We start from the raw sequence: 23,963 nt of genomic DNA, 5'->3' as shown, positions 1-23,963 counted from the left end.
CTGGCTGAAGTACTCGTAATCACGCCCCTTTTCACGGGTGATAGTTTCACTGCTCTGCTGCGGCGTCGGTCCCCCACAGTAAGCCCGGTGTCCGGCGGTCCGTTGACTGCTGATAATCCTCTGGTTCCGTATCATTGGCGAATCACGAAAGGTAGGACAGCCGACCGGTGCTCGGCGCCAACCGCCCGGGCTGGGGTGGGGGGCTGTGTTTGATCAACCGGGGAAAAACACCCCCGGCCAGGCGAGGGTTAAAAAGAGAAAGCTCATCGTATTTCACTACATGCTCCCGAACGAGTTTCTGTGCCGTCGGAAGAAAGCGCCTCCCCTTGGATCAGCAAGTGCGATGCCTACGATGCCTACCCGCCCCGCCCAGTACTCGAATATCCGGTCCGATATCCTTCACCAATCACCGGTACAAAGCTCCGGTCCAGTCCTATCCGGCGCCCCGCTGAGAAGTACTGACTACTCCGATCCGTTCCCCCGTTCCAGTGCATTGCCTTTGCTGTGTGTGTAGCCCTACCCGGTGTCCAGTGCTCGGTCCGGTCCGATGCCCCACCCAGTATCCGAGTGCCCCGGTCTGATACCCAGCCCAATGTTCCGGTATAATGTCCCGCCCGGTGGCCAGCGCTCTATCCTGATACCCTACCCAGTGCTCCGGTGTTCACTGTCCTGGACCAGTGTTCCATGGGCTCCGCCACCGGGGGGGGGGGGGGGGGACTTGTCCCCCCAATATTTTACATCCTTAACATTATGCCTATGGGTGCTGCATGGAAAGAATCGACTTCAAACGGCCTTCGTCCGCCTCAACCATATTGTATAGTGACGGAGCCCTTGCAGTGTTCCGGTACCTACCGGTACCCTGCCCGGTGCCTTATTGTGTCCAGTACCAGCCGCTCATTGATCGATGTCTCTCGGCCCACCACGATGTTCGGTGACCAAACAAACGTGCCTTTCGGTTGACCCGAGTATTAATGTTTCACTACATTTCTGACGTAATCAGCAGCAGACCAGTGTGAGCCGCATATCGCAAAAATTACATTCTCCCCCCCCCCCCCCCACAAACCCTCTCAAGCGAAACATGACAGACTAAGCATGCATTTATTTCAAAGTAAAATACGGTACTATACAAGTTACGGCGTGACTATACAAGTTAAAACGGTGACTAAAAGCTCCGCGGAAGACTAATGACGATTGACGATGATTATGAAGCTGCTGGTCTCATTTCCTTGGCAGTAGCTTGTTCTGCAACAGAGAACATGACGTCACACACGGGCCAGTAGGGTTGGTGCGTGGCGCAGGGGCGGTACAGCTAACACAGCTTGTGGCACGGAACACAGTGGGTGGCCAGTGGGGGTTATGTTTGTTGTTTGTTTATTGGGTTTTAAGGGCGCAGTGGGAAGGGTTAGTCCGCAGGACAGCCGGGTCTACGATGCATGAAACACAAGGCACATTACACGTCAAAACCCGCCGTGACAGAACGTGTACTGAGCACGACTTATCTTTAAGGAACCCTCCCACCTTCAAAAAAGTTAATGAATTGGCGTGAAAGTGATGTCACTCGGTTCAGAAAGAGCGAAAACGAATATCTACCAAATTTCCCGAAAAATATTCCCCGGTTTTCAAGACATTAGACTTTCACTTTTGTTTACTTTTTGGGATCTCCCATATACCACCGCGTGCTACCAAACGTTTTAGTAAAAGATTCAAAATGGTTAGATCTGTGCTGACGTCACACATTCAGAGGGGGCATTCAAATGCATAAGCCCATCTGAATCCAAAGTGCTGCAACTTTGAAATTAGATATTTTCTATTTGAGGCCTTTCTCGATGTTAAGAGTGCTCAAACCGGTAAGTACAAGCCAGGGACCCCATTTTGGCTATCTCAGCTCAAAACTAAAACTAAGGTGGGAGGGTCCCTTTAAGGGAATAAGACACAGGAAAGTCCTGGAAAAAACGGTAAAAAAAAACAACACTTAACACTTCCTAGTGTAAAAATTAAAAAAAAATAACGTAAAAGGTGATCCGGATGTGTATTTTGTGTAAACAACTTCAAAAGAACACCACATGCATACTGCATAGTACAACCATCTCCGCTTACCATGCATAATCCTAATCGTCACTTTACTACTGACGGATCAAGGGAGAGAGTGTCGTTCAAACTTGACGATCGTAATTAATTCATCGATAAGCTGTAGCCACGATAAGCTGCAGCCAGTGCAGCCCCCTCCACCGGCCAGTCACCAAGCTGAGAGACCCCTAACCAGCATACCAGATATAACACCAATACTCAGGCCAGTGAGCAGTGCGTCATGCAAGTGTGTGGTTTGTGCTATTGAATGGGGACGTGAGCTGTGCCATCCGACTTTTCCCACCCATTAAATTAACTCATATAGTCATAAAAAGCCGCCATTGTGTCAATGCTCGATACAATGTTGACTTCTAATGAAGTGAAATCAAGCCCCAGAAAGCAATGATTTATGTCTCCATACGCCTTGTAAAAACCCTGCCGTAACCCCTTTTGAACCAAAGTATGGGCGCTGATAGCTGAGCCATACAACAGTGCAGTATCCTACGTCCCAAATATGCAACATGTGATAGTGCTGGCGTAGCTACAATACCGCAATAGCCTCAACCATCTATGGTGAATACGCATGCTGCATTACGATGTGCGTTGACTTGGTGCTACCACAGTGCGTCCCTCCCACAGTGCTCTTCTGCCCAGTGCCCACCGAGGCCGGCGCGCTCATTCGCCTTTACCTGCACGTTATACATCCGCGACGAGTTGAAGGGATTTTTGACGCTGCGCGATCTGGCAGCCTTCTGCGACACGTTGGACGTGTTGAAAGCGTGCAGCGACGACGTGCTGCCTATGGACGTGTAGGAGCCGTCGATGGACTGCCAGAGGGAGTGGCGGCGTCAGTCAGCGTCAGTCACGGAGACTGATGGCGCCCGGCGGTGGAGGCGTGTCAGGCGTTAGAGCCGCTCCGGTTAGTTTCCCGGGTAGCTGCCCCGTTAGTAGTTATGTGGCGGGGTGTGTTGGTGGAGCACACATCCACCGGCCGTGTTACCGTGTTAGTAACCAATGACCACTCCCGTCGGGTTACTGCGGAGCCGGGACGGAGCGCCCGGCTGAGACAGCGACTGGACATGACGCACTGGACACTACAACAGACTACAAACCTGCGACAGCAGTCAGTCGCGACTCTGTGGCGTGGGACAGACCACCGCCTCTCAGAGCGCAGCAATATACAACTACGAGAGGTCCAACATAAACAGATACACAGAAAATCATAAAGCTACGGAAACTGCGAAATAAAAATAACCGACAGACAACACTAAGTGATAGTTCGAACTACCGAGCATACTAGGCTCACTGTTACGCAGCCATTCACTCAGTCAGTCACTCACCCACCAACTCACTGGTTACTCACCTTTTCACCTCCAAAAACGCTCACTCACTCACTCACTCACTCACTAACTCTCTGCTCACCCCACTCACTATCCCAGACCGCTCACCCCCTCCCGCTCACCCTATCTGAGGCTCTGTGGTTCTCTTTAGTTGCTCGTGCCGACCGGAAGAGCTTTTTAAACGAGGGCGTCTTGGCCTTTTTGCGCTGCTGACCGACATCCAGCAGCGGCGTGGGCGGCTCGGCGGCCGGCGGCACGTCCACCGGCAGCTCCTGGCTGGTCAAGCTGGCGCGCGTGCTGCTCAAGCTGTCGTCGTCGGCCGGCTTGATGTTTTTGGCCGGGGTCAGGTTGCCGCGCCTCGGGCGCGCGTACGACGTCTGATGCGACAGGGCGGCGGTCCAGCCGGGTCAGCGGGGGCCGACCCACAGCGGCCGGTGGGCAGAGCGTCACTGGGCGGAGAGGCGGCTGATGGTAAGGAGGCGGAGGATTGTTGGATCAGCAGGGGATCCTGGATCAACGGAGGATTCTTGGATTAGCAGGGGTCATTGGAGTCAGCGGAGAGTCGGCACAGCATGGCGTCGGGTGGAACGGCTACGCCGAGTCGTCAGAAGGGTCAGAAGCAGATCAGCCCAACGGGGACGGTCGGACAACCTGAGGTCAGTTAGCGGGCTCCCGTAGCGAATAACCAGGGCCAAAACTGCAGCAAACATGCCATGACTGACCGCCTACGAGGAACATTACCGTTCGAGATTATATAACTAATAAGACTGTAGATCAATTAACACTACAAATTAAGAGTTATACTGTTTACAAACATAAGAGATGATGTACAAAATTGCTTCACATTTCCATACGCTGTGTAAGTGCGGTGGCAAAATACATAAATTTTAAACTAGCCGCCAGTCGGAACATTTTAAACTAGTAAAACTATATGTATACTATCCACTCTCACACATGCCATATATTTCTGTTACGGCCAACCAAAAAAATTATGTGGCATGCTAGCAAAATATGATATATGCTTTATAAAGAATAACACAGATGTAACTTGCCTGAATTCACCTACAGATGTAAAGCCATACAATTCATTGCTAATAGTCCTAAGCTACCGACCAGTGACCATACGCAGCAATTCAAGTGCATTCGTTAGTTCCCGAGCTGCCGAAATTGAACGCATGCACATTGCACAATAGCTACACGTTAAAATGATCAACAGTGCGCGCTAAAAGTATTCATTTTAATAAAACCTTATCAAGTTTAAATTAAATAGACTCGCGGTGCCTGGGCGTATGACTGGAATGAATACAATGATCGCAAAAAGGTAGCAAATAACAAGGGAAAAATTACAGCGACAATTTTTTAAAGTTGAAGCAATCATGTGATTGCACTGCTGCAAAAAGTAACATCGATATAAATAATAATTCGTTTATGTTCTCAAGCCCCCCCCCCCCCAGAAATGCTGTTTATGCGCGTCTTTGTAACGTCCAAACTCCGAAATCATTGCGTACGTCGAGCTAAACGGCGAGCGGCAGAGTCAGGGGCAGACCGTCGACCGGTCACCTCGGCACACACTCGTACCTGCAGCTGATCACGCCGGCGGCGCTTGCTGTTGATGCTGCACGTGCTCGAGTTGCTGTCCAGGCTGTCAGAGAGCACGTCGGCAGCGCTCTCGGCCGACTTGCGTTTGGCCGAGCGCGTGTTGGCCGCCGGCGAGTCCAGAGTGACGCGGCGCGTGCGCGCGCTCAGGCGCGAGATGTCGTCACCGTTCTGCGCGCGCCGCCGTCGCCATGACAACGACGAGTTAGAGAGAAAGAAAGACAGGCAGATGGATAAAAGATAGAATGAAGCTGACCAGCGATTCACTACGTAAGACAGATTTGGAAATTTCTACGAGAGCACTTAAGGTCGATAAATAGAGACTGTTTTACTAATTCATCAGTTTAAACACTAAATGAGATAACAGTCCTACGCTACAACCAAAACAAATCCCCAAAACAAAAGTGCTAATATCATGATCAAAAACGAAAAAAAACATAAAAACGTAGAGCATATCGCAGCCCCACAACTACAAGCGCTACATCTATTGCTCTGCTGACATATCTACCACTAACTGCGTGTTCTGTCCTCTACTCAGCCGTCGAATGTCCCATTACTCACCCGTAGTTCATTCTCCGACATGGTGGCCGAGGCCTGGCCAAGCACATTGATCTCCGGCGCGTAGCACGAGCGCAGGTGGGGCGGCATCAGCGAGTTGCGCCGCTGCAGCTCGCTCATCCGACCCAGGTAGTCGACCTCGCAGCGTCCTGGCGCGGCACGGGACGGTGTCAGTGGAAGGAATCCTTGTCACCGTCTCTCGGTAACTGAGCGCTAGTTGATGTCAAAGCAGCAAGCTCCTTCTTATCAAACAGTCAGCACTATGATCACCAGCCGCACATCACTGACGCCATTTGTCGTTGGTCAGTATTTGAATCATGCTTACTATACAAAATGCGTCCAATATATTTAATTTGTAAAAAACGATGATTTATCTTCTTACCAGTATAACGCCTTTTGGGGCGACTAACGGAGCGAGCGAGAGGGTGAGACTTGCACGTGCGAAATTTCGAGGGGGTACCTCCAGCTGACTTGTGCACGGCACCCTACTAACCGGTCTCTAGCGATGTGCCAAATTTGAGCACAATCGACCCAGCCGTTCTCGAGATCTGGAAGCGGCACCCTGCACGTGCGCACGTGCAAAATGGGTCCCAACTGACTTGTGCACGGCACCCTACTAACCGGTCCCTAGCCGTGTACCAAATTTGAGCGCCATCGGTCCAGCCGTTCTCGAGATCTGGAATCGACCCCTGCACGTGCGCACGTGCAGCAGCACCCCAACTCCGGCACATGGATATGCATTGCCTAGTGGGTGCCTACCTGCATGCCAACTTTCAGCGCAATCGGCCAAGTAGTTACCGAGATATTGCAACAATTACAAAAGTGACACCTCTTCGTTTTGCACGTGGCACGTGCATAAGGGGTCACCCACATGCATCGGGAATAGTCCAATACTTGGTAGAAGGAATGAAGCTACCCTACAAAAATTACCGCATGTAAATCGGTCAAGTGGTTGCTGAGATATAAGCGTCGCAGAATCGTGACCACGGCCAGCCGGCCGGCCGGCCGCTGATACTCAGAAATTTCCGTTATTCTACGTAAGACTCCGCTCGCTTCGCTCGCTCCGTAATCAAAATAATAAGTTTATCATCAGCTTGATAATGATCTTGGTGCAATATAACTTGGATCAGAACAGTACCAGGTAAGAGAGAAACGGTGACACTAAGAAAAGTTAAAATCCATCAAGTAGAGTAAGCTTTGTCGCCAAAGCGGAAAAGAGACCACCCATTCTCACCTTCCTGCACGCCGAGGTAGGACGAGCTGAAGATCTCGGGCTCCTCGTCATTGCAGGGGAACAGCGCGCCGGCGCCCGGCGGCAGCGACGGCCGCGCGTACACCTCCCCGTGACTGACGCTCTTGGGCAGCCGGTCCGGCGGCGGCATACCCTCGTGTGTCGGGCGCAGCACCTCAGACGTGGAGGCCACCAGCGCGCTGCGCGGGCGCGCCGCCTCGGAGCGCGGGCGCGGACTGCCGGCCGTCGAGCCGCGTCGGTCCATGTCGCGCAGCCGGCGGTCGGCCAGGGCCAGCTGCGCGTCCAGCGTCTTCCGTTCCGACTCGGAGCGCCGCAGCGCCTGCTCCAGCTGCGTGATACGGCTCTCGTACCCGGAGCGAGCCTGGTCCGACACGCCACTCAGCTGCTTGATCTTGTCGAGGAGCGCGCGATTCTCGCTTGACAGACGGCTGACCTCGCGGTCGTAGGTGGCCGCCTGGCGCTTCAGATCGGACGCCGCCTTGGCCGTCATCTCGTCGCGCGTCTTGCGGAAGACGGTGTTGAACGTCTCCTGGCACTCGGCCTTGATCTGGTCCTCGAGGTCTGCGCGCAGCCGCTCGGCGGCCTGCCGGTCGGCGCCGTCTCGCTGCTCGGCCAGCTGACGGTTCTCCAGCCGCAGGCGCTGCAGCTGCAGGTGCTGAGTGCGCTGCTCGCTCTGCGCCCGCTCCATCTGAGACCGCGCCTCCTCCACCTCCGTCCGCAGCGACTGCGCCAGGCGCTCAGACTCGGCGCGCACCGTTTTCAGCTCGGACTTGACGCTCTCTAGTGATGTCTGGAGGATCTGGAGTTCCTCCTCTTTCTGCTCCACGATAGTCTGAACTTCGGCCTTCACAGTATCCAGTGAAGACTTAAGGTCTTGGAGGGTCTCTTCCTTCTCATCCAGGTCAGACTGGGCTTTAAGCTGGGCACTCTTCAGCGAGTTTTGGAGACTCTGGATGGCGTCTTCTTTCTGATCGATAACAGCTTGAGCATCGGCCTTAGCACTCGCAAGGGAAGTCTCGAGGCTGCGAATGGTCTCCTCTTTCTGTTCGACGGCAGACTGCATCTCAGCCTTAGAACTCTCAAGCAAGGCCTGAATGCTCTGGATGGCATCTTCTTTCTCCTTTAGAATAGTCTGAACCTCAGCCTTGGCACTTCCTAGTGAGGTCTCCAGTTTTTGAACAGTCTCGTCCTTCATCACGCGCTCAGATTGAGCCTCAGACTTGGCCTTTTCCAAAGAGGTCTGCAGGTTTTGTATAGTCTCTTCTTTCTTGTCGAGGGCAGATTGAGCATCTACCTTGGCGTTCTTCAGTGAAAGCTCAAGGTTCTGTATGGTCTCCTCGTTCTTTTCGACCAAAGACTGGGTTTCGGCCTTGGCGCTTTCTAGGGATGCCTGGAGACCACGGATGGTCTCTTCCTTCTGCTCAGCGATAGATTGAGCGTCATCTTGGGCACCCTTCAGGGTTGTCTGAAGGTTCTTGATGGTTTCTTCTTTCTCTTCGAGGACAGATCGAGCCTCGGTCTTCGCACTCTCTAGCAAGGCCTGGAGGTTTTGAATGGTCTCTTCTTTCGCTTCTAGGTTCGACTGAGCCTCAGTCTTAGCACTTTCCAGAGAGGCCTGCAGCTGTCCGATTTGCTCATCCTTCTGGTCCATGGCAGATTGAGCATCTGCCTTCGCACTCTTCAGAGAAGTCTCTAGGCTTTGAACAGTTTCTTCCTTCGTCTCCAGGATAGACTGAATCTCGGCCTTGGCACTCTGCAGTGAGGCCTCAAGGTTTCGGATGGCCTCTTCTTTCTGTTCGAGGGTAGAATGAGATTCAGTCTTAGAACTCTGGAGGAGGGCTTGCATGTTCTGTATGGCATCTTCCTTCTCCTTAAGAGCAGACTGAGCATCAGCCCTGACATTTTCCAAGCTGGCTTGAAGTTCCTGGACGGCCTCTTGCTTCTTCTCCAGGACAGACTGAATCTCAGCCTTTGAAGTCTCAAGTGCTGCCTCCAGGTTCCGGATGGCCTCCTCCTTCTGCTCTTGGGCAGACTGAGCTTCAGTGCGGGACCTCTCGAGCAGCCGGGTTTCAAGGTTCTTGATGGCCTTTTCTTTCTCTTCAAGAACTGACTGAGCTTCAGCCTTGACACTTTCTAGTAACGTCTGCATATTCTGAATGGCCTCTTCCTTCTTCTCAGCAACAGATTGACTTTCAGTCTTGGCACTTTCGAGCGAGGACTCGAGATTCCGGATTGTCTCTTCGTTTTGTTCCAGGGCGGACTGAGCATCCGCCTTCGCGTTCTTCAGGGACGTCTCAAGGTCCTGGATGACGTTTTCTTTCCGTTGAAGGAGAGTCTGAGTCTCAGTCTCCATACTCTGTAGTGCAGCTTCAAGATTCTTGATGGCCTCTTCCTTCTGTTTGAGAACAGACTGGGCGTCGTCCTGGGCAGCTTTCAATGCTACCTGAAGGGTTTTCAGGCTCTCTTCCTTCTGCTCTAGGACAGAGTGAGCCTCAGCCATGGCGGTCTGGTGCGATGTTTGAAGGTTTCGAACGGCCTCATCCTTCTCTTTGAGAGCAGACAGGGCCTCAGTTTTTTCGTTATCCAGTGTAGCCTGAAGCTTCTGGATCGTCTCTTCTTTCTGCTCGAGGACAGCATGGGTTTCAGCATCGGAGGTTTTCAGCAGTGTTTCGAGGTTCTGTATAGCCCTGTCTTTTTCTTCAAGAGCAGACTGTGCCTCATACTTCGCACCCTCCAGTGAGGCCAGGAGGTTCTGGATAGCCTGTTCCTTTTGCTCAAGGTTAGATTGAGCCTCAATCTTGGCATTTTCCAGGTTGGCTTGAAGCTCTTGGACGGCCTCTTGCTTCTTCTCCAGGACAGACTGAATCTCAGCCTTTGAAGTCTCAAGTGCTGCCTCCAGGTTACGGATGACCTCCTCCTTCTGCTCTTGGGCAGACTGAGCTTCAGTGCGGGACCTCTCGAGCAAGGTTTCCAGATTCTTAATGGCCTCTCCTTTCTCTTCAAGAACTGACTGAGCTTCAGCCTTGACACTTTCTAGTAACGTCTGCATATTCTGAATGGCCTCTTCCTTCTTCTCAGCAACAGATTGACTTTCAGTCTTAGCACTTTCTAGCGAGGACTCGAGATTCCGGATCGTCTCTTCGTTTTGTTCCAGGGCGGACTGAGCATCCGCCTTCGCGTTCTTCAGGGACGTCTCAAGGTCCTGGATGACGTTTTCTTTCCGTTGAAGGAGAGTCTGAGTCTGAGTCTCCATACTCTGTTGTGCAGCTTCAAGATTCCCGATGACCTCTTCCTTCTGTTTGAGAACAGACTGGGCGTCGTCCTGGGCAGCTTTCAATGCTACCTGAAGGTTCTTCAGACTCTCTTCCTTCTGCTCCAGGGCAGAGTGAGCCTCAGCCATGGCGGTCTGGTGCAATGCTTGAAGGTTTCGAAGCGCCTCATCCTTCTCTTTTAGAACAGTCAGAGCCTCAGCTTTTTCATTATCCAGTGTAGCCTGAAGCTTCTGGATCGTCTCTTCTTTCTGCTCGAGGGCAGCATGGGTTTCAGCATCGGAGGTTTTCAGCAGTGTTTCAAGGTTCTGTATAGCCCCATCTTTTTCTTCAAGAGCAGACTGTGCCTCAGACTTCGCACTCTCCAGTGAGGTCACGAGGTTCTGGATAGCCTGTTCCTTTTGCTCAAGGTTAGATTGAGCCTCAATCTTGGCATTTTCCAGGCTGGCTTGAAGCTCCTGGACGGCCTCTTGCTTCTTCTCCAGGACAGACTGAATCTCAGCCTTTGAAGTCTCAAGTGCTGCCTCCAGGTTACGGATGACCTCCTCCTTCTGCTCTTGGGCAGACTGAGCTTCAGTGCGGGACCTCTCGAGCAAGGTTTCGAGGTTCTTGATGGCCTTTTCTTTCTCTTCAAGAACTGACTGAGCTTCAGCCTTGACACTTTCTAGTAACGTCTGCATATTCTGAATGGCCTCTTCCTTCTTCTCAGCAACAGATTGACTTTCAGTCTTAGCACTTTCTAGCGAGGACTCGAGATTCCGGATCGTCTCTTCGTTTTGTTCCAGGGCGGACTGAGCATCCGCCTTCGCGTTCTTCAGGGACGTCTCAAGGTCCTGGATGACGTTTTCTTTCCGTTGAAGGAGAGTCTGAGTCTCAGTCTCCATACTCTGTAGTGCAGCTTCAAGATTCTTGATGGCCTCTTCCTTCTGTTTGAGAACAGTCTGGGCGTCGTCCTGGGCAGCTTTCAATGCTACCTGAAGGGTTTTCAGGCTCTCTTCCTTCTGCTCTAGGACAGAGTGAGCCTCAGCCATGGCGGTCTGGTGCAATGCTTGAAGGTTTCGTACAGCCTCATCCTTCTCTTTGAGAGCAGACAGGGCCTCAGCTTTTTCGTTAGCCAGTGTGACCTGAAGCTTCCGGATCGTCTCTTCTTTCTGCTCCAGGACAGCATGGGTTTCAGCATTGGAGGTTTTCAGCAGTGTTTCAAGGTTCTGTATAGCCCTGTCTTTTTCTTCAAGAGCAGACTGTGCCTCAGACTTCGCACTCTCCAGTGAGGTCACGAGGTTCTGGATAGCCTGTTCCTTTTGCTCAAGGTTAGATTGAGCCTCAATCTTGGCATTTTCCAGGTTGGCTTGAAGCTCCTGGACGGCCTCTTGTTTCTTCTCCAGGACGGACTGAATCTCAGCCTTTGAAGTCTCAAGTGCTGCCTCCAGGTTACAGATGACCTCCTCCTTCTGCTCTTCGGCAGACTGAACTTCAGTGCGGGACCTCTCGAGCAAGGTTTCAAGGTTCTTGATGGCCTTTTCTTTCTCTTCAAGAACTGACTGAGCTTCAGCCTTGACACTTTCTAGTAACGTCTGCATATTCTGAATGGCCTCTTCCTTCTTCTCAGCAACAGATTGACTTTCAGTCTTGGCACTTTCGAGCGAGGACTCGAGATTCCGGATTGCCTCTTCGTTTTGTTCCAGGGCGGACTGAGCATCCGCCTTCGCGTTCTTCAGGGACGTCTCAAGGTCCTGGATGACGTTTTCTTTCCGTTGAAGGAGAGTCTGAGTCTCAGTCTCCATACTCTGTAGTGCAGCTTCAAGATTCTTGATGGCCTCTTCCTTCTGTTTGAGAACAGTCTGGGCGTCGTCCTGGGCAGCTTTCAATGCTACCTGAAGGTTCTTCAGACTATCTTCCTTCTGCTCCAGGGCAGAGTGAGCCTCAGCCATGGCGGTCTGGTGCAATGTTTGAAGGTTTCGAACAGCCTCATCCTTCTCTTTGAGAGCAGACAGGGCCTCAGCTTTTTCATTATCCAGTATGACCTGAAGCTTCTGGATCGTCTCCTCCTTCAGAGCAAGAACGGACTGAGCCTCGGCCTTGGCGCACTCCAGTGAGCTTTGGAGAGCTCGGATTTCCTCTCCTTTCTGCTCGATCGCAGAATGAGCCTCGGCCTGGGAACTCTGGAGGCGAGTCTGAAGATCCTGAATGACCTGTTCCTTCTGTTCGAGGGCAGACCGAGCCTCGGCCTTGGCACACTCCAGGGAGGTCTCAAAGTTCTGAATGATGTTTTTCTTCTCCTCAAGGACAGATTCGAACTCAGCTTTGGCACTCTGAAGAGACAGCTGGAGTGTCTGCACGGCTTCTTCCCTTTGTTGGTGCGCACACTGTAGCTCATACTCGGCCTTTTCCAAAGCATCCTGAACGTTCTTGATGCTCTCTTCCTTCTGCTCCAGAGCAGAATGAGCCTCAGCCTTGGCACTTTGAAGCAGGGTCTGAAGGTTCTCGATAGTTTTGTCCTTCTCTTCCAGGGCAGAATCAGCTTCAGACTTGGCACTCGTGAGTAGCGTCTGGATCTCGCGGGTTTCTGCGCGCGCTGTGCGCAGCGCCTCCTGCTGTTTTTCGGCGGCCTCCTGCAGCTGCTGGGTCTGGGTGCGCGCCGCGCGCAGCTCCCGGTCCAGCTGTTCGGCCTGTGTCCGCAGGTCGGCGTTCTCAGCCACCGCCAGCTCGGCAGCCAGGTTTCCGGCGGCCGGGCCGGCCGGGCTGGGAAGCGACTGGTCCATTGCTGCCGACAGACAGTGCCGTGGACAGGTCAGAGGGCTGGAAAGCGCCAAACGCAGTAAGCACTCAAAAGCAGTTCTCCGTTTTAATACTTGAATAGCTTAAAAAGAGACAACAAAGCTCGTAAAAATACGAAAGAGCGACGGAATAACGCACTTAGCTAGATTATACTGTCTTTAAAAAATTCTGAACTACTCGGCACACTAAAAACCAGTACAGCGCCTTTTGGGGCGACTAACGGAGCGAGCGAGAAGGTGGGCCTTGCACGTGCGAAATTTCGAGGGGGTACCTCCAACTGACTTGTGCACGGCACCCTACTGACCGGTTTCTAGCGATGTGCCAAATTTGAGCACAATCGGCCCAGCCGTTCTCCAGATCTGGAAGCGGCACCCTGCACGTGCGCACGTGCAAAATGGGTCCCGACTGACTTTTGCACGGCACCCTACTAACCGGTCCCCGGTAACCGGTCACGTGCGCACGTGCAGAAGCAACCCAACTCTGGCACATGGATATGCAGTGCCTAGTGGGTGCCTACCTACATGCCAACTTTCAGCGCAATCGGCCAAGTAGTTACCGAGATATTGCAACAATTACAAAACTGACACCTCTTCGTTTTGCACGTGGCACGTGCATAAGGGGTCACCCACATGCATCGGGAATAGTCCAGTACTTGGTAGAAGGAATGAAGCTACCCTACAAAATTTACCGCATATAAATCGGTCAAGGGGTTGCTGAGATATAAGCCTCGCAAAAGCGTCCGCACGGCCGCACGGCCGGCCGGCCGCTCATACTCAGAAATTTCCGGTAATCTAAGGAAAGACTCCGCTCGCTTCGCTCGCTCCGTAATTAGCTAACAGAGTGAGAAAAATTCGTCAGATCAGCCGATCAGCCATCTGCAATACATCGTAGACCCCCATTCGTGACAACGAGAATACAAAAAAAAAAAAAACAAGCAAACGTGGGCGTGGAAATCCAGAACCCCCAGCGGGACGCAGGTTAATATCGACATCGTCACTACCGTTCGTCTACTGCTACCGACCGATTTCAGTATGCAGCCGTACCTAAGAAGGCCGCGCCCTCAGCACGGCACAATCCCATCATGCATGGCATCTCGTTTGGTCCTCAGTCTTCCCGCCCCACCAGCATCCCACCTGGTCGCCCACATCCCACCGACATCCCACTTCGTCTCTGTCCATCCCACTGGCCGCCCGCCAGCCCCAGGTGGGACGGCCACTCCTCACACTCACAGTCGTCACACTGCTCGCCCCACTCACATTCGTCACTGGTCGGGCGCGCCTGCAGATCATGGATCATCTGGCTGCTGATGAGCAGCTCGTGTTCCAGCTGCGTCAGCCGGCCCGTCAGTGAGTCGTTCTGTTCGACCAGCTGCACCTGGCTGACCTCGGCGGCGGCCAGAGCGCGCTGCAGCGCCAGCGTCTCCTGCACAGAGCGCTGCTGGGTGGCGCGCACCCGCTCCAGCTGACCGAGAGGGGAGTGATAGTCAGGGACTGGAGACCACACAGGGAACACGGAATGTCGCCGGTCATGGCACGGCGGACGGACTGTGTCTACTTAATACCGTTAAGGAAAATACCAATTGAACAACATCCAATAACCCAATCAATTATTCTGAAGAAATTCATGTTAATGATCTACACAGCAACACATCGAGGTAACTTATGACCCGAAATTTCACTGTTCAACCACTATAAATCCCCTGGTATTCAGCCGTTAGTTGAGCTCACCTTTGCGCTGAAGTCGTCCCGTTCAGTGGTCGCGTCCAACAGTTGACATCGGAGCTGTTCATTCTCCTTCAGCAGTGACTGAAAAAAACGAATAGTTCAGCCACGGCCCCGCACATTGTATCAGTATTCGTAATTCGTATTGCAACTGATTCTATGGGCAAAACACTCAGATACCGAAATACTGCCTGGGCATTCGGTGGTCAGTGGTGAAAACTGATTCGGGTGCTCATGCATGTGTGCTACGAGCATCGTGAAACTACAGTCGGTATACATCAAACGACAAGATATACAAATTATACATGACACTGCTACTCCGATAAATACGATAAAAACGATAAATTCAAAACGATACGATAAAATCAACTCATTCCCTTGAGGAAACGCCCGCGGAACCTCCCCAGTAAGAGCGTTCCCCACCCCTCCCCCCCCCAATCCCGTCCGCGGGGCTCACCTTGTGCTCTCGGAGTCGGCGCCGGTGCTCCTCCGTCAGCGGCACCTGGCCGTGGTCGCCCAGTTTAGCCTGGAGCTCGGCAATCTCCTGACGCTTCTCATCGAGCCGCTCCCGCAGCTGCTCAGACTTTGACCCTGGAGAACAGCACACAACATCAGTCTCCTTCCAGATGCCAAGGGAAAGAGCAGCCATGAGGGAAACAGTCAGCAAACGCGCAGCAATGTCGTTTTGTAACGGTGACGGGCCAGATCTGGTGCTAAAACCACCGCAGCTGACTGTAGTCCGGTCCTAAAACCAAGCCACCAGTGAGTCCAGCCCCGCGTCCTGACGGAAGACTCCTCTCTGGAGACTTACGCTGGTCGGCGACGCGTTGAGCGTACTGTTCGGCCTCCAGGCGTGCCTCGGCCGTCTCGTCCTCGGCGCGAGCCTTGGCCTCTCGCAGCGCTATCACTTCCTTCTCGGAGGTGTCGAGCGCACGGCTCAGGCGGATCACCTCCTGCAGCACGGGCGACTGGCGGCACCGACAGAGAGGAGAGGTCAGCACGGAGAGAGAGAGAGAGAGAGAGAGAGAGAGAGAGAGAGAGAGAGAGAGAGAGAGAGAGAGAGAGAGAGAGAGAGAGGTCAGTACGGACAGAGGGGAGAGGGAGAGGGAGAGAGAGAGGGAGAGGGAGAGGGAGAGGGAGAATGAGAGAGAGAGAGAGAGAGAGAGAGAGAGAGAGAGAGAGAGAGAGAGAGAGAGAGAGAGAGAGAGAGAGAGAGAGAGAGAGAGAGAGAGAGAGAGAGAGAGAGAGAGAGAGAGAGAGAGAGAGAGAGAGAGAGAGAGAGAGAGAGAGAGAGAGAGAGAGAGAGAGAGAGAGAGAGAGAGAGAGAGAGAGAGAGAGAGAGGATCAGTACGGACAGAGGGGAGAGGTCAGCTGACACAAGGACAGAGGGATGGGTGCTAGCATGACGGTCGGACAGCGTCAGCGAGTGTTTCCAAAATTACATTTTAGCGCGAGAAAAGTTTCAATTACAGCATTACCATGCATTTCATATATTTTATTTAACAAAACGTACTTGGGTCGTTCCAAAGTTGATGATTCAACAAGGCAAGCCGGCATTACTGGAAGTTACGTGGTTTATTGCAGGTAACCACTTCGTCAACGAATAACGTCGCCATAATTTGCTGAATTTCAAATTATATTTCCAATAGAAAACATACACACAGCTCAATGCTTCATCAGCAATCAAAGAACGTAGACCGACTCCCCTACAACATTCAAAACTACCCAATATCACAAACGAGCAAATGATATATAAAAATGGTCCGCACCATCGGACAATCACTTTGCTAAATTCAGCGTCCACAACCGACAATGTTCGCAGGAGTCTCCGCGGCTCCAGCAGCAGTACTCACATCGAACATAGCCTGCAGGGGCGACTTTCCCGGCGAGTAAGAGTAGAGCGTCGGTGAAGGAGCCGCCGGCGACACGGGCGAGGCGGTGAGGCGGCGCAGTGCCTCGGTGGGTAGTCGCACCATCTCCGCTGCCGGGGTCAACCAGTGTCACACCGGGGACGCAGCGGTGAGCGGCGGGGCACTTCGCGCACGGGCTTAGCGCGGAATAGACAGGTTATGCTGGTAAAATCGCTTGAGGGAGCAGGGATGCCTTGGCAGCAGTGCTGTATCGTTTTGATTAAGTGAATATCTATAAAACATGTGTCGAGACAGCAAAAAGGAGTAAATTGTTCGACCCAAAAGTAACCGAATCCACATTTACCGAAGAGGTCAATGGAACCAACAGTGCATATGGCACTACTTGTTTATCAATGGAATTAATTACATACATCAACATCTACTCTCATTCGCTAAGGTACGAGGGAATTTCACTGCGTACCGACGGAGTTGATGACATCTGTGACGTCGTCACGGGACACCTGCCCGCGCTTCATCAGCCGCTCGAACACGAAACGCATACCCTCCTGGAATGGTCCAGAAGGGATGACAGATCACGGGGAGGGATCACAGTCACAGGGAGGAGTCAGCTGGCGGGGTCACAAACGAGGTCAGATGGCGGGATTACGGGGCGAAGTCGCATATCAACAGTCCAGTTCCCGAAACAATCCACCGTCAGGTCTGCACACATATTTAAACCCCTATCCAACACCCGCCTGGCAGTTAATCCCGCCACCCCGCTCCGGCGCCCGTCGAGGAAGCGCCAGTCGCCTCCCGCCCGTACCTGTACGGCGTTGGGCAGTTTGGTGAGCCGCTGCTGGAGGCCAGGGTTGCGCGTCTGCACACAGGACAGATAGAGCAGCACAACACCGAGCCGCAGCAGTTCGTCCTGCTGACCGGCGCGCACGCGCACAAAGTTGATCGGCTGCTTCGGAAACCGGCCTGAGGCGGCGAAATTCAGTGAGGAAGTCAGCTGGTGAGTAGAATTGTGCCGCTGCGCGAATTGGTAAACATCTAGACCACAAACCCAGGCACCCTCTATCTGAGAATAAATGCCTTAAGTTTGAATTAGCAGGTGATTAGCAGGAAATTAGCGGTGAAATACAAACAAAAAGGCTTTGAATGGTTTGATAAGCTTGAATGGTAAAACGTCACCAAGTTCATCGAAGCACACCGACGTGAAATCATTTGTGTTGAGCATTATAAAACTACGCAAAGCATGCAAATACTGAAATCCCCGCATTTGCTATCTAACAACAATCTGAGCAGCACTGACCATTGATGAACTTCTCCAGCGTTGCCACGATATGGCCATCATCAGTGCAGAAGTTGAGGTTACTGTGAACAAGAACAGACCACGCGCTCACTTTAACATGGATATTTGTTCGGTAATAAACACAAAACTTTAACAATATATATTTTTATGCGTGGTACTTGATGATCAATGTCCAAGAGTCCAAGAAAAATGACTCTACCGAAGCGCCTCACCCCAACCTCAACGTACACAAATTATAGGAATATTCCAAGCTTGGGCAATGCTACACGAAAACTAAAACAGTGCAATATTTTCATATACATCTAGCCCAAGTACTGAAAAAGGCAGATTTACAGCCCCAGAGCCCATGATAAGCCTAGTGGTGAGGCTGATAAGGGTTAAGACGTTTGTTCGGGTGTCTGAAGGACCAGGGTTCGGTTTCTGATTCCCCCGTGCCCCGGTCCGCAGACTGTCATCCCCAGGTGCGCCACCAGAAGCGAAGTAGGTATGTACTATGTACGTTCTCGCAATTGCGTAGCCTGAACATGAAAAGGGAGCCTCCAGTGATTGGGCAGATATGTCCTTTTGGACCACCAAAACAGAGCTCGCTGCGCCGAACCCAATCCTGTCCGGCATATCAGGCAACTAGAGACTGAATCGCGAAGAGTTGAATGGCTACTTGCGCCGGGCCAGGGAACGACGGTGGGACACCCTTTTGCGGCTTTCCACAAATATCGACGCGGAGCGCTGCCCTTTTTGGCGCAGCCGTTCATGCATCTTTTTCGCACATTGAAAAAATTCAGACCCAGCCCACCAGCTCACGTCAAGTGACCTTACTTCAGAACAAGTTCTAGTGCTCGTCATAGCTACACCGAGTGATCGATCGGTTTGAAACTTCCAGCGATTGATAGGAGCAACAGTATGTACAGAATGTTCATCCCAGAATTTTGATATCGGTGACCTAAGATCAGGTCAATTTACTTTTCGACCCCCCCCCCCCATTTTAAGTCGATGGGAGGAAATTGAAAGGCGCCTCTTTTAGACGAACGTCATTTTATTTTAACCACTCTTAAACACTGAATTACAAGTAGGTAACTATGACACACTGAACACGAAAATGGCACCCGTGACCCTTATTCATGCCCATGAGGTCATCTCAGGTTACCAAAGGTATACAACCGTTTTCCGCGAATAACTTTTGATAGGGACATGCTAGAGCGATGAAAGCGCTTTAGATGTGTTCAGCTCGACGATAAAAATCAACAAATACGCAAGATGACTCTTTCCGGTCGGGCCATGACCTTGATCCGAGGTCAAATTTTGAAGTTGACCTTTCAAGGTTAAATTATGGTTCATTCCATGCGCCTTGACGAGAGGAACACCATGCCGTTAAAAGTAAGCTCATGCAAGGTTTGAGTCAAAAGTTATTGCAGAAAAACTGTTTCCGAAAAAATCGCATAACTTGGTAGTTTTTGCTCCCTGCAGGCACAACCGTTGACGTTAGGTCAAATCTCAGAAAATACTCAGAAAGAGTGTCTAGGACTATCAAATGCGCTTTTCCGAGGCGCTCTAGCTCTATTAGTTTCCAAGTTATGCTTTGGCTTGTTGCAAATTGCCGACATTCGACCTGAAAATCGGTGAAATTTGGCCTCCAATGACCTCTGGTGACCTGAACAAAGGTGACCGAAGTAATTTCGTCATTATTCTTGACGCTCTTTCGAACGCCGCCTTCTCCGTATCGCTAAGTGTCCCAGGAGCCGATTTAGAAGGGGGTGTTCACCCCCCCCCCCCAGCAGTGCGCGGAAATCCGGGACCCCCAGCGGGGCGCGGGTTAACACACCTCCTGCGGTCCAGCGTGGGTAAATAAGTTTATCGCACTATCATCCCACTCACTGGCGGCAGCTCCTCCCACCAAACGCATACTAATTCAGTAGGGAAGCACCGTATCTCGTCAATCGAACTTTGGAACGACTAAACCTGTAATTTTATCACAGAAAGTCCAATGCTCTACCAACCGAGAGGCGAGACCGTTAGCTCCCGAAAAAACGTATCTACCGACTCCCTGGCGGCTGTGGTTGCTGCTACCCAAATAGCAAGAGTAACTAATCAATGCATATTTGAAAGCAAACGTGTCTTCGTCTATCGAGATACGGAATACGTTACACATGACTCTGTCAGCACGATCAGAGACGATACCGCAGACAGGAAATCAAAGAATGAACAACTGAGAACGAGGGAGAAATAAACTGACATGATAATATAAAAAACTGTTTGCTTAAAAGTTAACAGGAATACAGAAACGAATGCACCAATGTATAACGGAGATACTCACAAAGGCTTGAGAATGATATGGGCCACACTGGGCTCCAGCAGCTCCCGTAGACTTTTCGCCGGAGTTTCTAGCTTGTGGACATTCACCTGAAACAAGCATTGTCATAGCAACTGCACACCTCAAACACACACCTTATAGCAACAAAATCAGAAACAGCAGCTTATATCCCAGTACTAATCAAAGAAAGAGGATTTATGACCACATATATCAGTGTGTTTTGAGTAATGATTATAGGTTCTCCCAGAAATAACATAGATTAGGTTCGTTAGAAAGGAATAGGATAAACAACTCATCAGACAATCTTTGACATAACTTTCTGATTCAGGTCAAACAAAATTAAGAAAATATTAATACAGGTATTTGAAAAGATAGCCAAGCTGAGAGATACCAGCATGAAAGACATAAACAGTGAATGCTCAAACACTCATATCAGCAACTGCAATCACAATGTATTTCATGAAAAAATCCACAAGCATAGCCATGCTCTTCTCATTGTCATGCAATCAAAGAGACAGAAAGACATGTGAAAAGGCAAGACATGAGAATACCATTCTGATACATGAACTGATAATGATTATCAACAGTTCAATGCAACTTAAAATTAAAAATATCTACTTATGAAAAATAAATCAATTACTAACTGTTAGCAGATTGAGATATAAGAAAAAGAAGGGAATGTTGGCAGTGGCCTTGTTGGGCCCTGGCTGAGTTGATCATGCAAATTCTACTTACCCATTGTAAAACCAGATCCTCAACACGATTCATGGTGCTGTAGCTGTGCTTACAATGCACCTGTTGGCTGTATTTGCCTTGAATTCCTAAGTAAAAAGCTGTAACAAAGAAAAAATGGTCTATGCATGTCAAATGATCAAACAGGTTTAATTTGCTCAAATCAAAATTGAATTGTAACAGTGAAGAATTGCCATATTCACACATTACCATTATCAGCAGTGATGTGAATGTGATGAAAATCACATAGCTTCACACTTACAGTGACTTAAATGTACAGTCAGTCTACAGATAAGTCCCCACCACCAGTTGGCAGGTATCACCCAAGCACTGCTCCTGTTCTGTTCCAACTGCCTGCTTGCGGACTGGACTTATTTTGTAGACCTCCTGTACTTTCCATGATCAAAACTTAGGTACAAAAAATGCATTCCTAATGGTGCCTTGTACCTATAGAACACTACACCAGCATCGAAACCTACAATCACAATCGGGACCCTGGAGCAATGCTAATGAAAAGCAAAAGCCCAAGTTTGAGTTGAAAGTTTTCTTAGTCATCAGTCAGCCAATGATCCATCAACATAAATGCATTTCATCCCTTCAATCAACTCAGAAAACTAACACAAATCAGTTGGGCAAACTGGACTTTTGGAATCAAAATATGGAGGCATCAATAATTTGATTCTGGTGGGAGGAGCCATGACCAAATATGGGCATGGAATCAATTTTTTGATTCATTTGGGTACACTTTTGACTTCAAATGTATCGTTACGGTTGAAAAAAGGCCCATGACGGTGAGATTTTTCTTTAAAAAGGTAGAAAAATGTGGAAGGTTTGCAAAAAGTGTTACCTCAAAACTAAGATATTGTCCCTTTGGCCTTGTGAATGGGGAAAAGACAGAGCCACTGTCCATCACGTAAAAGCTGTTTTGAGGAAATCACACTGTATGTTATTTTTGTATCATGCATTGCATACTAAACAATCAGTATTTGTGTAAAATGGCAAAATGAAATTTTCAAACCCCTAATTATCATTGTTGTAGCGCTTTTATATTTATTATATGGTTTTTATCTGTTGCTTCAGTTTTTGTATTCTTGACATTTAAAAATTGTGAATTGTTATCAAATGTAGTGAAGGTAAAGTACAACAATGCTATAGGTATCTGTTATGGTGCTGAGGATACCACTAAATGAGAATAATAGCAAGATAAATGCTGTATCCCTGCAAGTCATTGTTGCCTATCTGTTAACATTACCTGTGAATCAAAATAATGATAAGCCAGCTGATGGGGAATCAATATTATGATTATCTGTTTAAAGTGAATCAATTCCTTGATTGCCTTTCACTACCTATAGAATTCAAATTGTTATGATAGGAGCAATATTATTTTGCTTAGGAGATAGTTCCAGCATTTCTGTTCAAGATCAGGCATTTTCCTTCTTGAAACACTCTCTTATTTTTATGTGATTGGTGAGTTAGAAATGGTCTGCATTTATGTCCAAATATGGTCATAAGGAATCAATCTTTTGATGCCTCCATATTTTGATTCCAAAGGTCTAGTTTGCCCAACTGAAATCAGTGGGGGAAACTGTGGTCAAATCTTCTATTTTTGGAAGCCTTCCATTTTTGGAAGCCTTCCATTTTTGGAAGGACCTTCCATAAATGGGTATGCATTTTCCAAAAATGGAAGGCTTCCAAAATTGGAAGGTCTAATCTCAGTGTTCCCAACTGTGATTCACATTCTTTGATTTAAGTTACGGCCTTTTTAAATGTGTAACATTAATAGTTGATTTTGCCATTTATGATCATTGATATAAGGAGAAGCAGCAGTGCTAGTGTTGGTAATACAGGCATGCTATGTCAATGTACATAGTGATATAATAGCATGGTGTCCTGGCGCACTGCTCTCTTTTTCTACTTCTAGAGGACACATAGAAATTCAGAAGAGAAAACAGCTGGTCAATAACCAACCAGGAGGAACACAGCTATAGCCCTGACAAAAAATGGTTTAAATTAAACTTACTATTCCTCATATAAATTGAAGATTCATGCTCCTTCGATAGAAAGTAACACGAAAAACGGCGCAGCAACGCCTATTTAATTCGTCCCATATTCCGGAAAAAAACATTGAAAAATGATGAGACCTCCACCCAAATGTTTGGCAAAAGCCTTAAAAAATTGAAATCAACCACACAATATGCTAATAAATGCAGAAAACGGCAACAAATACAAGTTTTACTCGCCACTACACTCCCGAAACCGCCGCACTCTGTCCAGACAATTCCGCACTGTAAATAAAGTCGGCGGTATCGAACAAGCATGGCCCGTCACTAAAGTACTTTTAAGGATATTTACTTTTCGTTTTTGATGCTTTTTGCTTACAAAATGTTTGATAAAGTCTTATAAAACCATCGTTTGTCGGTAAATTTTTGTCAATTTTCCACGACTCATTACTTTGAAAAATTACCTAAAATACATCCACGCTAGGATTTAGGCATCCACGCTAGATTATGGACACTTCACTATGGCGAATAGAAAGCGACCAGGGGCGATAGTCGCATTTGCCTCATGTTCGGCGGAAATCGGTAAGTTCCAACATATGCGCAACATTTTCTATATTTGGGTACGATGACGTCGTCAGCGTACCCATTTTTGGAAGGTGCGTACCCATATATAGAAAATCCTTCCAAAAATGGAAGGCTTTCTAAAAATGGAAGATTTGACCACAGTTTCCCCGACTGAAATGATAAGAGTAGGCACAGACACATACACAATTTTAAGAACATACCAAAAGCAATTACAAAATTAGAAGACAGACATTAAAGACGGTTTCGATTGCAGAATCCGAATCCAGATTCTGACTTCAACTCAAACTTTTAGTTTTGGTTGCCCGGATGACCATTGATGATTCGCGGGTCCATTCTCATTCCAGTTTTTCATACATGCGCGTAAAGAAATGTCCTAACATTTGTCAGTAATGGAATAAAATAAATAGCACATTACCTTAAAGGAAGTTACCCCCATTACACTAAAAATCGCCCACAACCACGCACACACCCTCCACTCTCTTCCGGCTAGCCGTTTTGAATTTGGATTCTTCAAATTGAATTCAGCTGACTGCGCTCCAATTACGAAACACCTGCGCCATTTCTGACGACAAGTCTTTGTGTTCTTTTATTA

General features: G+C 49.5%; 1 protein-coding gene across 7 annotated transcripts; it reads right to left on the bottom strand.

Annotated features, from left to right (window-relative positions):
- Positions 1-1,084: 1,084 nt before the first annotated feature.
- On the bottom strand, positions 1,085-23,887 carry LOC122364044 (nuclear mitotic apparatus protein 1-like). Of its 7 annotated transcripts, XM_043334073.1 has the most exons (17): positions 23,787-23,887; positions 20,790-20,887; positions 20,058-20,143; positions 17,747-17,808; positions 17,255-17,412; positions 16,913-16,997; positions 16,435-16,562; positions 15,393-15,549; positions 15,039-15,172; positions 14,588-14,665; positions 14,117-14,321; positions 6,796-12,846; positions 5,565-5,710; positions 4,986-5,174; positions 3,530-3,784; positions 2,757-2,894; positions 1,085-1,242 (listed from the first exon to the last, which is right to left on the bottom strand). In XM_043334073.1, exons 2-17 carry the CDS (start codon positions 20,820-20,822, stop codon positions 1,219-1,221), a joined length of 7,929 nt encoding a protein of 2,642 aa, XP_043190008.1. In that variant the 5' UTR covers positions 20,823-20,887; positions 23,787-23,887; the 3' UTR covers positions 1,085-1,218. The 7 variants fall into 7 exon arrangements, 6 of the variants coding, with proteins under 6 accessions (XP_043190008.1, XP_043190009.1, XP_043190010.1 ...); XR_006253474.1 differs by lacking the exon at positions 2,757-2,894 and having other exon boundaries at positions 3,530-3,872; XM_043334074.1 differs by lacking the exon at positions 2,757-2,894.
- Between the last annotated feature and the right edge of the window lie 76 nt (positions 23,888-23,963).

This window comes from Amphibalanus amphitrite, unplaced genomic scaffold (genome assembly GCF_019059575.1).
Source record: "Amphibalanus amphitrite isolate SeventyFive unplaced genomic scaffold, NRLGWU_Aamphi_draft 000653F_arrow, whole genome shotgun sequence".
NCBI lineage: Eukaryota > Metazoa > Arthropoda > Thecostraca > Balanomorpha > Balanidae > Amphibalanus > Amphibalanus amphitrite.
Note: the sequence above shows the minus strand (reverse complement) of the source record. Positions and strands in the feature narration are given on the sequence as shown.